We start from the raw sequence: 14,490 nt of genomic DNA, 5'->3' as shown, positions 1-14,490 counted from the left end.
GATGGAGATTCTAGTGGTTCGGAGAGCTTGGATGATGAGCTTGGTATTCCTTCAGTCAGGACACCAGGTGTACAAAGAGCTCATAGTAATGTAAAGGCTCCATTGAGTGATCCGGTGGTATGCAGATCTAGTGGGGTTAGATACCCTATTAAAAGATTTGGTTTTGAAGGTTATGCAGCTCACCATTATGCTTATATGGTGAAACTAGTTGAGGATGTTGAGCCCACTTATTTTGAGGATGCTGTTGGTCATGCTCATTGGGATGTAGCAATGGATGAGGAGATGGCTGCATTAGAAGTTAATAAGACTTGGGATTTGGTACCCTTACCTAAGGGTAAGAAAGCCAGTGGCTGTAAGTGGGTTTACAAAGTCAAGCATAATGCAGATGGTTCAGTTAGCAGGTATAAAGCTAGGCTGGTTGCAAAAGGTTATTCTCAAACATATGGCATAGATTATGAAGAGACATTCAGTCCAGTTGCTAAGATGGCAACTATTAGATGTGTAATTGCCTTGGCAGCAGCCAAAGGTTGGATTTTGCAGCAAATGGATGTTAAGAATGCCTTCTTGCACGGTGAATTGCAAGAAGAAGTGTATATGGAGCAGCCAACAGGTTATGAGGATTTAGAGCATCCCACATATGTGTGCAGGTTAAAGAAGGCACTCTATGGGCTGAAGCAAGCACCTAGAGCATGGTCTAACAAGATTGGAGAGTATCTTGTCAATATTGGATTTTGTATTTCTGATCCTGATCACTCACTTTATGTGAGAAAGGGAGATGCAGGTTTGGTCATCATAGTCATCTATGTGGATGACTTGATTATTACAGGTGACAGTGACAATGGGATTGCTGAAGTTAAGGACTTCTTGAAGAAGAAGTTTGAGATGAAAGATTTGGGTGAGCTGAGATACTTTCTTGGTCTTGAAGTGATTAGATGTGATGATGGTATATGGCTATCCCAAAGGCAGTATGGCTTGGATATGTTATCCAAGTATGGTATGACAGCATGTAAGCCTCTTTCAGTACCATTGGAGCAAAATGTGAAGTTGAGTGCCTATGTTGGAGATGAGATAGAAGACCCTACTATGTTCAAGAGGATAGTAGGGAGTTTGATTTACATGACTATCACAAGGCCAAACTTGAGCTATGCTATTGGCCTTGTCAGTCAGTTTATGCAGATGCCTAGAAAGCCTCATTTGGATGTTGTTAGACGTATATTGAGGTATGTGAAGTCCACTTTACATTATGGAATTTTTTATGAGGCAGGTAAGGACGTACATGTCTTTGGATACACAGATGCAGATTGGGTTGGTAGCATGTCGGGCAGAAAATCTACAAGTGGATTCATGTTTTCCCTTGGTAGTGCACTAGTTACATGGAGCAGCAAAAAGCAACCTACAGTTGATTTATCGAATACAGAGGCTGAGTATAGAGATGCTGCTATGGCAGCATGTGAGGTGTATGACTGCAAAAGTTATTAGGTGATTTGGACGTGCAGGGAGATGGTCCAGTTGTCATTCATTGTGATAACATGAGCATCATACAGCTAGCTAGGAATCCAGTGTTCCATGCTAGGACAAAACACATTGAGGTGCACTATCACTTTGTGAGAGAGAAGGTACTTGCAAGAGAGATTGACTTGGTATATGTCAGCACATAGGATTAGATAGCTGACATTTTCACAAAGGCATTGGGTGCAGAGAAGCTTCAGAAGTTCCGAAGATTACTTGGAGTTGCAGAGATAGAGTTGAGCTTGAGGGGGAGTGTTGAGATGGCAAGCTGAACACGTGCGGACATTGATGATGGACGCCCTGGCTAGATGGGTCTACACGTCTACACTTAGCACGTTGGTGGTCATTGTGATACTCACATGGCCACTGACTTATCACTTATTATATTTAGTTTGTTACACCTACCTACAACTGGCAAAGACGTAGCGCTAGTCGATTAGTGTAGTCAGTTATGCACTATTTGACTTAGTAGACCACTTTCCTTTGAGTTGTATCTTATCTATACTTTGTGTACATTGTATTGTGTGTGGAAGAAGAAGAACAAATCAGCAAGAAAACGTTTTGGCCTCCATATCTCTTCTTGTGTTCTTGAGTGTGCTTCCTCTTGTGTATACAGTGTGTGTTTAGCACCGCAGCTCAAGCAAGTCCCTCCACCACGTGATTCTTGACACATGTCTCTCCTCTATGATTGCATTCTCTAACATGTCCACTTTCTCTTCCCAATACTCCTACTCTTGCTCTATTGATCAGGTTCCTGAACCTACTCTACACTCATGGGACCTTCTCTGCTATCCTTTGTCATTCATATTGATGCCTATAATTCCTATTGTCATTACTATTGATGCGAGTACTATCATTTCTACAGATTTTCTTGTCGACATTCCTATTTTCATTCATGTTTCTACTATTGACATTGCTAAAAAAGACATTTTATTGATGGGGATGTTGTTGCAACGAGGCTCTTGTATACCACATTTGGACGCTGCTCCTTTTGCTAGTATAGATTGAATTAAATCAAGGTACTTATTTGGCCCACCAATATTCATTAGAAGTACATCTTTGTTTCATACAATGAACTATCGTGTTTATGTTTGATACCTCCATAATGTACTCTTTTATTACTAAAATGAACCTCCCACAAGTAATTCATTGGCAAAGATTAATTCCACATGTCCTTTGTAAGTCACACTTGGCAACCTTCTTGTGCTATATAAGGTCATTTGTGTATAATGTGAGGAATACATGAAATTTAGAGAGAGGCTTCTAAATGGTTGCTTCCTTTTCTATTTAGCTTGCATCTCATTCTAACTAAAACACCTTCTAGATAGCCCATAATATTGTCCAATGCGCTAACTTTAGCACATACCACTTACAACAACCCCTTTGTATATTTTTTCACTCACATTGGTTTTTACTAATTCTTGTTTGAAGTACCTACTTTGGATTGGCTACAATCCTAGAGAAACTATCAACACATCATTTCCACATAGTAGATGGATAGAATATCTTCAAAAGCATAACACACATTCACATCAACAAATCTAGAGGGAGATGTTACTCTTGATGTACTCAAACTCACCAATTATTGACTTTGGTTATGTTTAAGAAATGAGGAGTATTTGTGCCCTTCCATTAGTCAAAGGTTGACTTCAAACATTTTGACTATATGGCTCAATAATATTTTTGCTTCATTTTATTCATGAAAAGTAATCCAATGAGTAGGTTCTAGTCCATATGTGCAAGATGTATGTGAAGGCCAACGATAGAAGTTGTTTGAAAAGCTTGAAATCCTTGATGATTAGTTCATGTTGCATAATATATGCTATAGTTGAAGAGTATTTTGAGACTTCAATAGCATGAGCTAAGAATGCTTAAATTTTAGTCCCATGGTTTCTCATATAACATGTCATAGTCCATGCTAGTTTGGAAATGCCATGGTTTGCTTAATCATGGTATTTGCTCATGATGATAATACACTAGCTATTACAAGTGTTGCTATTTTTACTAACTAATAAAAAAGTAGAATTTGGTACGCGATTTTTTGGTCATGGTATTTGTATCGTGAAAATGATGGAGTCATTAGAACAAATGTTTTTATTTTCACCCAACAAGTTCAAAAAACTAGATTATGGTACCTCAAGTCATGTTATGATTGTTCCTACCATATTTACATATATTGATGGCCTTGTCATTCTTAGAAGGGACTATGATGATGTTAATTTTATTAAGAGTGATGCTACACCCATGCAATTTATTGGATTGTCAAAGCCTAGAGTAAAGGTACCCACATTCTAATTAGTAAGGAAGCAAATGAACATGCCATACCATTTCCATAGTACTATCACTCCCATGAAGCTTAGTAAGAGTTAGGTGTGCTACCACCCTAAGATATTGAATAATGACTCATACACAATATGGTAGATTTTGACTAGTATAGATTTGACATGATTTCACACACTTATTTCCCATTGTGGATGTAGGATTTTTCCACATATCCTATGATAGTTGGCATACAATCAAACTTTCATACACTTGTCTTAACTTTGCACTATCAATGAAAGTTTTTGCATAATTTTCACGTTAGCTACCATAAGTAAATTCAGATATGATAATGTATACCTAATGGCATTGTAGCATGTCATTATTTATATTGACTTTTGGTGTCAATAATTTAGGAGTGACCTACTAGTCTAAACTTGGTATTGAAAGTTGGTCTTTAAACTTGGTTTCTCTCTTGTTTTATATAAGTTAGGTACAAATCAAGTGTATTACGTTGGTTTTTTTCAAGCTAAAATTTTGGCTAAGAAGAGAATTTCAACTAATATAAATCTACGAACTAGTTTAGAGTATTGGGTTCTAGTTTGTGTGGTACAGTAGACTTGCCAATTAGCATGCACCATGAATTCAATATATGTTTTTGGGTGTAGGTGTGATAGCTACTCACTTGTGGATATAGGGACACATTGATTGACATGTGTCATATATTTGATATATATACATCATGATATTTTTGTGTCATGATGAATGCGTGTAGTGCCAAAAGGTACTTTCCAAATAGGCAATTCTTCTCGTGATTTTTGGCAAGTATGTCACACTCGACTTGGCATGGTGTTGTGGAAGTAGTATAGAGGTGTCATTTTGATTGTGACACCCTCCCCCCCCCCCCACCAGTATGGATGGGCACTTGATTGTGAATTCAACTAGATAATGTCTTGATGGATTGCACATGAATAAACAAGGGATGGGCATTTGTTCATGTAGGCAACTATACAATGTCCTATTATGCTAATTGTTTGGTATTGTTGGATGGGATGGGCATTTAGGTCATATATTTGGCCATTAAATATCCTCCTCAATATGTGTTTTTTAATGTTGTGATGAGTAATAACTTACTTGAATAATTTTTTAGTACTTGTCATTTGAAAAAAACCTAACCTTTTTAATAATTTATATTTTACAAAACCATCATGGTAAATGGAACTTTAAGCAAGCACCCTACAAGTTTTGTGATGGTTTATGTCATGCATCTTCTAAAGTCATTTGAATCAGTATTCATAAGATTATTTGAATATTCGCATTTTATTCCCTCAGAACCTAAAACTTTCACTCACATGCATTAAAGATTCTTGAAAATAATGTTCTATCCAAGCTAACGTCTTGCTTGAAAATCTATAGCTATAATGGTAAGCTAAAAGGGTAGGCCTTTTGAGCCATGGTTTTCTATATTAGAGAGAAGTAAAAAAGTAGATAGCAATGGTATAAGTAGTACAATATTCTTAGCATTTTTTATATAAATGGTAGAATTAGGTGTCAATGGTATAATTAGTATGGTTCCTTTTTGTCATAGTTTTAACAAAGAGTGTGTATAAAGAATATAAGGAAACATAGGAATACCTTGTTACAAATTTCTATTTAAAAACTATCACCTGTCCTTGTGACTAAAATCTCCCAAGAAAACGACTCTTCCCATGGATCAAAGTCCATGCTCTCATACTAATGTAAAATAGCTAACTCTCACATCAAGAAAAATAACTCGAACTACAAGAAAATACACCATATGTGCCAAGAAACCATAGCCATGTTGGATAGGCATGAAATCATATTGCCATGGAAGGTTGAGAATCATAAATGAATGTTGCAACATGAATACTCATCTCATGCCAAGGTGGGACATGGCATGCACCCCATGATCATGGTGGCTAAGAGTATGCACCCTCTTAGATGGTGGGAGGAAGGAAACCTCAAATCTTGTATTCTTCAAAATGGAAAAAGATTCTTCACATGTTATATCTCCACCTTTTTATACTTAACCCTAGGCTAAGGCATTTATGCTTTATTACAAAACTCCATTAAGATTTGTTCCCAAGCGGAGTTAGAAATAGGTAAAGGCATTAATAAACCATATTTATTATCATGATATCTTTTATTATGTTGACAAATAAGACATTCAGAAAAAAAGACAAAAACATCTTGATTCATATGAGGTCAATAAAAAATTCCTTGAAAATTATGGAGAGTAGAAATGATGTCATGATGACCCATATAAGATTGATCATGAATTTCTTAGGGAACAAAGTGATGAAAGGGTGGAGTAAGACAAATGTTTCTCATGAAAGAGGAACTCATTACAAATAGAAACATTATTAACAAAAATCCATTGGTTTTGAGACAAATTCAACCAAGCATCATGAAAATCAGAGTCATGCAAACAAGTATGTTTTATAGAATCTAATTAAGATATAAAAAGCACAAAAATATTATTTACAGACCGTCTATGACTTAATGTATCAACTATTATACTTTATTTACATGACTAATATTGGATTAGAGGATGGATATATTGAATGAAAGATGCCCATTGTATATGTCTATCAGAAATTTTTACTTGAGAAAAAAGGTGTTTGATACTTTGTTGATCTGTCTTTATCATAAAACTTGAGCATATTAAATAATGTTTCCATATATGTAATGCATGTACTATAACTAAAAGTTCATTGTCATATGTACTATACTTAAGTTGAGAAGGTTTCCATTTACAACTAAATTATGTAATTGGATGGTAATATTGCATCAATATATCACCAATGCTACCAGAACCACTAGCACCAGTAAACAACTAGAAAAGATGGTCTATTGAAATCAGGGAGTTGTAAAACAAGTGTGTGAGCTAATGCATGCTATAGTACATCAAAGGGTCATTGTTGGTTGTCGTCCCAATGAAATACAAGACCTTTCTTTAATAATAGAGTTAATAGCAAAGCAAATAATGAAAAGTTTCTAACAAATTTATGATAAAAATTAGCTCAACCTAAAAATGAGCAGAGTTCATGCACACATTTGGGTGTAAGCCATGTATTAATAGTCTCAATTTTGTGTGAATCAACTTATATTCCTCTAGAGACACAATATGACGTAAATATTCAATTTTCGTATTTACTAACCGTCTATGACTTAATATATCATCTATAACATTTTTTTTACGGGGCTGATATTGGATTAGAGGATAGAAAGCTGAATGAAAGAGGCCTATGGTATATGTCAATAAAAATTTTCTGGTTGAGAAAAAAGGTGTTTCATACTTTGTTGATCTGTCTTGATTATAAAACTTGAGCCTATTAAATAATAATTCCATATATGTAATGCATGTACTATAACTAAAAGTTTATAATCATATGTACTATACTTAAGTTGAGAAGGTTTCCATTTACAACTAAATTATGTAATTGGATGGTAATATTGCATCAATATATCACCAATGCTGCTAGAACCACTAGCATTAGGAAACCACTAGAAAAGATAGTCTACTAAAATCAGGGAGTTGTAAGACAAGTGTGTGAGCTAATGCATGCTATAGTATATCAAATGGTCATTGTTAGTTGTCGTCCCAATGAAATATAAGACATTTCTTTAATAATATAGTTAATGGCAAAGCAAGTAATGAAAAGTTTCAAACAAATTTATGATAAAAATTAGCTAAACCTAAAAATAAGCGGAGTTTATGCACATATTTGGGTGTAGGCCATGTATTAATAGCCTCAATTTTGTGTTGATCAACCTATATTTCTCTAGAGACACAATATGACCTAAATTTCAATTTTCATATGAAAGAAAGTACTCTTTTTTGGGTTAGCAAAAAGATTTTTTGTTTTAGTAAATTGAATACTAAAGATAAATGATTGTCATGTTCTCTTTTAGTTTTACTAAAAACAAGGATATCATAAAAAAAGACAATAACGCAATGCTAAAAATTTAGAAATATTCGATTCATTATTCTACTGAAAGTGACATGTGCATTAGTCATATCAAAGGGCATTACAATAAATTCATAATGACAAATTGGGTCTTAAAAGAAGTTTTATAAATATCAAGGGTAGCCATGCATACTTGATGATATTCGAACTCAAGGTCAACCTTGCTAAACATAATAGTGCCTTGCAATTTGTGTAATAGATCATCCACATGAGAAATTGGTTATCGATTTTTAACAGTAACTATATTTAGAGCTCTATAGTCGATGCACATATGATAGGTTCGATTGTTTAATTTCTTTAATAGAAGAACAAGAGCTACAAAAGGTGAATTGCTAGGTCTAATTAGTTTTCTATTTAATATTTTCTAATTGTGTTTTTGGATTTCTTTTTGTTCTACCTAATTATGGCAATAAGGAGCTTTAGAGGGAGGTTGACTACTAGGTAGAAGGTCAATTTGTTGATTCTCGAGTCGTGATGGAGAAAGTTGAAGAGACAAATCAGAAGAAAAATAATCTAATAATTTATTAATAAAAATTTACTCTCTTATGGTCAACTTAGAATTAGTAGCTTTGATTTCATTAAGTAATATGTAAAAAACTTTAGATTATTTTTAAATGGCATTCTTTGCTTGAGTATGACTAATTAATGGCTACAACTCAATGTTTTTTAGTCATTCAAGAAAAAGAATTTTACCTTCATGTTAAATATGCATCAAATGTGTATCATAATCAATATGAGCATTAAATTGATGCTGCTAAGGTAGACCTAAAATTACATCAAAAGATTATAATGATGCTACTAGATAATTTAATTTTTCTCTATAAGGTCCAATGCAAATCTTTAATCCATGTACTCCTTTAGTTCCATTATATTGTTATTCTAAAAATGCAACTTAAAATTTATAAGTGGATGGAATAGTTTTAAGTTACAATTTTTGGACTAACTATTCTAAACTAAAGTCATGCATATTTCCGTTATCATGCAAAATAGTTATCTCATTATTATGGATTTTATATGTCATTCTCAATAAAGCATAGATAGAAAATTTACCAACAAGTATTTCCATTTCATTAGAGTTTTCTCCATAAGTGTGGCTTCATAAAAATTAGGCATCGCTTCAAGGTCTTCAGTTGCTTCGTCAACTCTAAGATAATTTAGATGTACAATGGGATTTTTTCAATCACGAGTGTTGCCCATAGGATAACAATTCACAATATGGACACGGCAATTACATTTATAGAAAGTTACATTCTAGATACTAGGATTAACATTTTTAAGTTCAAACGGCTTCGGTAGAGTAGCAGACAGATTAGAAATCTTAGGATTGAATTTGAAATAGACTAGCTTACATTAATGTAAAAAATTTACATGCAAGGTCATTGATTAGGATGATTCTTTTCAAATTGAAAGTTGGAAGCACAAAAACAATTAAAATGACAATTATTGTTACCTATATTATTTCTCATGGAAGCTGGAAGATGTCGCCGATCTTTAATTTGTTTCTTTTTGGCAGCATGCACAAAGAGATAGTCTCGTCCAATGTATTGGGTTTAAACATGATGACTTTAGCTTGAAAAAATGAAAGAGTAATGAACATATACTTTCTTTTAAAATTCAATTCAGCTACTATACGCTCAAGTATTTGAGTCGAATGGACTTACCCAAGAGAGAACCTTACGACCATCTTTCATACCATCGTAAGTATCAAATTTAAAGGTATGCTTGATGTTTGAGTCGAATGGCATTGATGGTGCAAACCATAGCCTCAATGATATAGGAAATTTGGGAGGACAGAGGCTTGAGAGATCACAACTCTTGCTACAGTTGGGCTCGATATTTTCGCTCTTCTTCTAGTTGCATAGCCAATAAATCCATGCATTGCTCGATGGTTGGTTCAAGAAGCAACAATGTGGATGATAGCATTGATGGTGCGGACCATAGTGACATTGCAACACAAAAAATTTGGGAGGATGGACGCTTGAGAGATTACAACTCTTGTTCCAATGGGACTCGATACTGACATTTTTCTTCTTGTTGCATAGCCAATAAATACATGCATTGCTCCTTGCTTGGTTTCAAGAAGTAGCAATGCGGAATCAAAATTTGTAGTACGGGATGGTTCTTCACAAGACATTATGATTGCGGATGGCTTTCAGATTAATATATCCAAATAATAAAGGTGCCTTGAATTTAAAAGATGCTTCGCCCATGATAATAAAATTTTGGGATATATGTACCAAAATAAAGAGTGACTTCGTAGCAAAATGATAAGACAAAATAAGCAAAAAAAAAAAGGGTATTTCAATGAAGTTTTCGCAGCCCTGGAGGAGTGACTGCGCAAGAATCACCTCTTAAAGGCTAGAACTCAATCATGATTTCGACTGATCTGAGTAGTTTGTAGGTGACTTGGAGTAGAATAAGCATAAATTGATTAAGTAGCAAGAGATTAATCAAGGTTCTAAGCCTTAGTCTAAAAGAAACTAGGTTTTTTAGAACAAAAACATGCCATGGCTGATCATGATGGCCTAAAAAACTGATATGCACCCCATGAATTGCAAAAATAAGCTTTAAGATTTTTAAAGCTTAATCAAGGATTAATAACAAAGCTCAATTAAGCTCTTATTGACCTTTCTTTGGCTTGAAACACACAGAATGATGGCACCATGGTAGGTGAGTTGAATTTTTCAATCTTTGATAGAAATGTAAATTTTAAAGCAAAAATAGAGGGGTTTGGGATTTTGAGGCCCTTGGAATCTAGCTATGTAGTCAGTTTGAGCTAAGAACTGCAAATTTTTTAGTAAAGATAAAGGGGTTTGGGATTTTGAGGCCCTTGGAATCTAGCTATGTAGTCAGTTTAGCTAAGATAGGAACTGCAATTTTTTTAGCAAAGATAGAGGGGTTTGAGATTTTGAGGCCCTTGGAATCTAGCTACGTAGTCAGTTTGAGCTAAGATAGACTGTAGAGCTAGATTGCTCCAAAGAGCTCACCTTTACATAAGATGATAGGCGATTGGAAGCCCCAGATATAAGCCGATCTCTGATACCAATGTTGCACAATTCGGATGCAAGACTTACAAGTAGCAAACAAAAGAAGCTCTCCCTTACTCTCTCTTCTTATTAAAATTGAAAGCACCACTCATAAAACTCAAAATAAACTTAAAGAACAGTAAAGAAAAACTGAGCGATGCACTATTGGATGCAATTTCCCCCTGTACATGGAGTGGGCATCTCCTCCATGCTGTATTTATAATATTAAAAGAAATCTTGCTTTGCCCAAAGGTAGGCTTTTTACAATCACTCTTTTCACAAAAGAGTATGAGTTGATTGAATAGATGGTTAGAATCCGTTGCATAACTCATAACTGCTGAGAGCTATAAAATATTTCAAAAATAACTTTAGTATATCTTCTAGAAATCTCAACTATCAATGAATATTTACAAAGAGGATGTAGGCATGGCTTTGAATAAATGACAGTGCATCTATTTTAAAAAATTTAACGAAGAAGTCTTTGGAATAAATTGTGCACATTGCATATATCCGATTCATCTTGCTCTGCACATCAGCTATTCAAAAATCTAGAAAATCATATTAGAGAAGTAATTAACTGAATAAATACAACTCACGTAGCATTATCACTTGAGATATGACTATTGTGCCATAACTCATATATGGCTTCACTCGTGCTCACAATTGCAAGTCTCACACCCAAAAAGGATAGACGTTCCCAATCAACCTTCCGTCAGAGATGGAAACTAATTTACTCTTAGAAACATGCTGCACCCTATTAACGGAGACCATTCAAGACACTCATCTTGTTAACATGTACAAAAGGGAGAACCATTGAAGGCGCTTGTGCTCGAGGAGCACATCCATGATTGAAGAGGATATTGATGATCAATTGCTTTCGGTAAATAAGGACCTAGAACTAACATAATATTTATAATCATGATGGAACACATTATGCATGGTGTTAGTTTGGGAGGAGTGGCACATAAGGCATCCATTCACGAGCTCGCAATGCTAAAAGGATGGTTCAAGGAGATGATAAGGTTTTCCAATATGCAAATCATGTTAGAATCAGTGTAGTGGGATTATAAAGGGGTATGATCTTTTGGAGCATACTTGTAGCTAATGAAAGTAAGGTGTGGCTAGCTAGCACATGAGTGTTTTGCCATAAAGATGTTAGTAATATGCTAGCTCAAGAAGGTGCATCACAAGCAGCTTATGTGATATATACATTTAATTGAACCTTACAAGAATCCTTATTGTCCTATGTAAGGGGGTTTCTCATAGGCTTAACTAGTTTTGTATTGGTGCTCTTGCAAAATTATTACTGTGTAGCTTCTAAAAGGGGCGTTTTGCTCCTGACACCATTTTGAAAAGGTTTTCCTAGACACGAGCCAACGTGTGTGTTTGTGTTATAGACAGAGGGGACCGAGTAATTTGAAATTAGAAAAGTTGGACGGAGTAATTTGAAATTAGAAAAGGGCCAAGTGCAGCTGACCGTTACATTCATAACAATATGGAGTGTGCCTGAAATGCGATCCTAGGGGTAGTGGTGGCAGCGATGCCATTGTTCGGCATGCCATCATTGACGATTGCACGCCTACCTACCTACTCATTATTGTTGCAAGTACACTTGCAGCTTATTGCAGAGATTTTGAGCACGATTAGGCGATCACTCCATGTTGTTGTTGTACACTTCGGGAGGTATTAGTCCCCGCCGCGATCGTGGAGATTCTCGTTTATGTAGACGCCCAAATTGTTGAGGGCCACTCTCGATTTACCGAAGATGCCGACGATGAGTTGCTTCTGGTCAATAGTACCGGATGTAAACGAGATTCCATCTTGGTCTCCGAAGGGACCATAAGTGCCATCGTTAGTCACGAACTTCATGGAGGTGAGGGCTTTGTAATTGCCTGGCGTTCCGTAGTATCCTCGCACTTGCTTGATCAGCTCTTTCGGATATTGCAAGGTAATCTGGTTGCAAAACACCGAATTGAAGGTACAAGTTATTATAGCTAAACGTAGAACATATCATGTATCAATAGACCGACGATCAATATTATATGTATTCACACAATAAGGCATTGAAATAAGAGATTCCTATGTGCTTAATATGAAGATGTATAAGTAATACGCACGTCTACGTGCTTGTTGCCTTTGGACTGGCCGTGAAGTTGTCCCCAGTACGGGTAGACTTGGGAACTATTCGCGACCTGATACTGCACTTGGATGCCACGGATGTACTTCTCCCCGTGCCATAGCTTGATCGTCTGTATCCCCAGCACGTCGATTACGTCTGAGGGCATGGATCTTATGTCGTCGAACTCAGTGCCTCCGTCTCCGCCCCATGGGCCCCTGCGCTCAAGCGAATTACCCATATTCGTCTGGGCCTGCACAAATTAGATCAAATCATTAATGGAAAAGGAAGTTAATCAGAAACAAAAAAACATCAAGAGCTCTGATGATGATGATCTGATCACTGCAATAAAAAACAGCTAAATAAACTTTTTGCCACTCCACCTCATGAATTCTGATGATAGTAATGCAACAAGGGGTAGATTAATCCAGTACGTGTTTACGTAACGACGACGTACGCTTGTCATACCTGATTAGTCTGATGACTCTCCGCAACGTCCGCCAATCTAGTGGCTACCGTTGCATGCACTACATGATTAATCACCAGTAGTAGCTGTAAGAGCGTTACTATCTTCATTGAGAAGGATGTCGTCGATGATCTTAATATCTCCCCCATGATTAGTACCAAGACTGCTGCTCGCCAGCTACTTCGTGATGTTATTTGGCGTACTGAATGTTATTTGTCTGGGTCGGCTCTTATATAGCCGTCGTGTGTGTGCCACGCAGGCGTGCTGTAGTCTGCTGTCACGTCTTGCCCAAGTCAGTGGAAGCAGTGTCCACTAGCTCTATGAAAGCCATATTTTGATGTATTTTCTAATTTGTGCGCATAATTTACTAACCCCACATGCTTATGCGCATAATTGCCGCGTTTTAAAAGCTTGGTCCCTCTCGATAATTCTCTGGTGCGTTTTACTTATAGATTACCAACCCTAAAGTAATTCTACATGGCTAGTCCACTAGTGTGAGCACTACCTTCACCAAAATGGATACTTGTCGATTCACATCATGCATAGGCTCCAGCATGTGTAGAATGAATCAGATTTCTTCTTTGTATATTCTACCCATGCCATCAATTATTATTCACATGTTTCCATGCCACTACAACAAAAAGCCCTCTTAGACGCACTTTTAGATGCGATTTTTGAATATAGAGAAAATCTTACGGGTGCGTTTACCTGCCCGTCTATTTGCACGTCTACAAACTCACGTCTATAATCGCATGTATTAAGGAATTTACACGCAGAAATAGACGCACAACAAACGCACATATACACGCATGAATACAAGCGCATTAAAATACCAAAATTGTTATTTATTTAATTTATTTTGTGCGTCTACCAATGCATCTACCTAGTAAATTAGATGGGCATATAGACACACCTATAGACGCGCTTCTACAAGCGCCCATAGACGCGAACGGAAAACAAAAAATCTTATTAAAAAAAAAAGATATTTAATTTCTTTTTTAAATTTAAATTATGTAGTGTGTGTACTCTGTATTTTAGACGCGCTTATAAATGCGCATTTTCTGCAATTTAGACGCGTGGATAGATACGCAAAACAAAATTGGAAAAAAAAAACAATGGATC

At 36.0% G+C, this 14,490-nt stretch overlaps 1 protein-coding gene across 2 annotated transcripts; it reads right to left on the bottom strand.

Annotated features, from left to right (window-relative positions):
* Window positions 1–12,208: 12,208 nt before the first annotated feature.
* Window positions 12,209–13,585, bottom strand: LOC148027314 (agglutinin alpha chain-like). Of its 2 annotated transcripts, none has more exons than XM_087691892.1 (3): window positions 13,371–13,585; window positions 13,060–13,155; window positions 12,209–12,739 (listed from the first exon to the last, which is right to left on the bottom strand). In XM_087691892.1, exons 1-3 carry the CDS (start codon window positions 13,515–13,517, stop codon window positions 12,473–12,475), a joined length of 510 nt encoding a protein of 169 aa, XP_087548018.1. In that variant the 5' UTR covers window positions 13,518–13,585; the 3' UTR covers window positions 12,209–12,472. The 2 variants fall into 2 exon arrangements, with proteins under 2 accessions (XP_087548018.1, XP_087548017.1); XM_087691891.1 differs by having other exon boundaries at window positions 12,904–13,155; window positions 13,371–13,583.
* Window positions 13,586–14,490: the final 905 nt, after the last annotated feature.

The sequence above is a fragment of the Lygodium microphyllum genome, chromosome 13 (assembly GCF_053477565.2).
Source record: "Lygodium microphyllum isolate KBCC chromosome 13, Lygodium_microphyllum_v1.1.10, whole genome shotgun sequence".
NCBI classification, from domain to species: domain Eukaryota; kingdom Viridiplantae; phylum Streptophyta; class Polypodiopsida; order Schizaeales; family Lygodiaceae; genus Lygodium; species Lygodium microphyllum.
The sequence above is the reverse complement of the archived record's forward strand: the minus strand, read 5'-3'. Positions and strand labels throughout refer to the sequence as shown.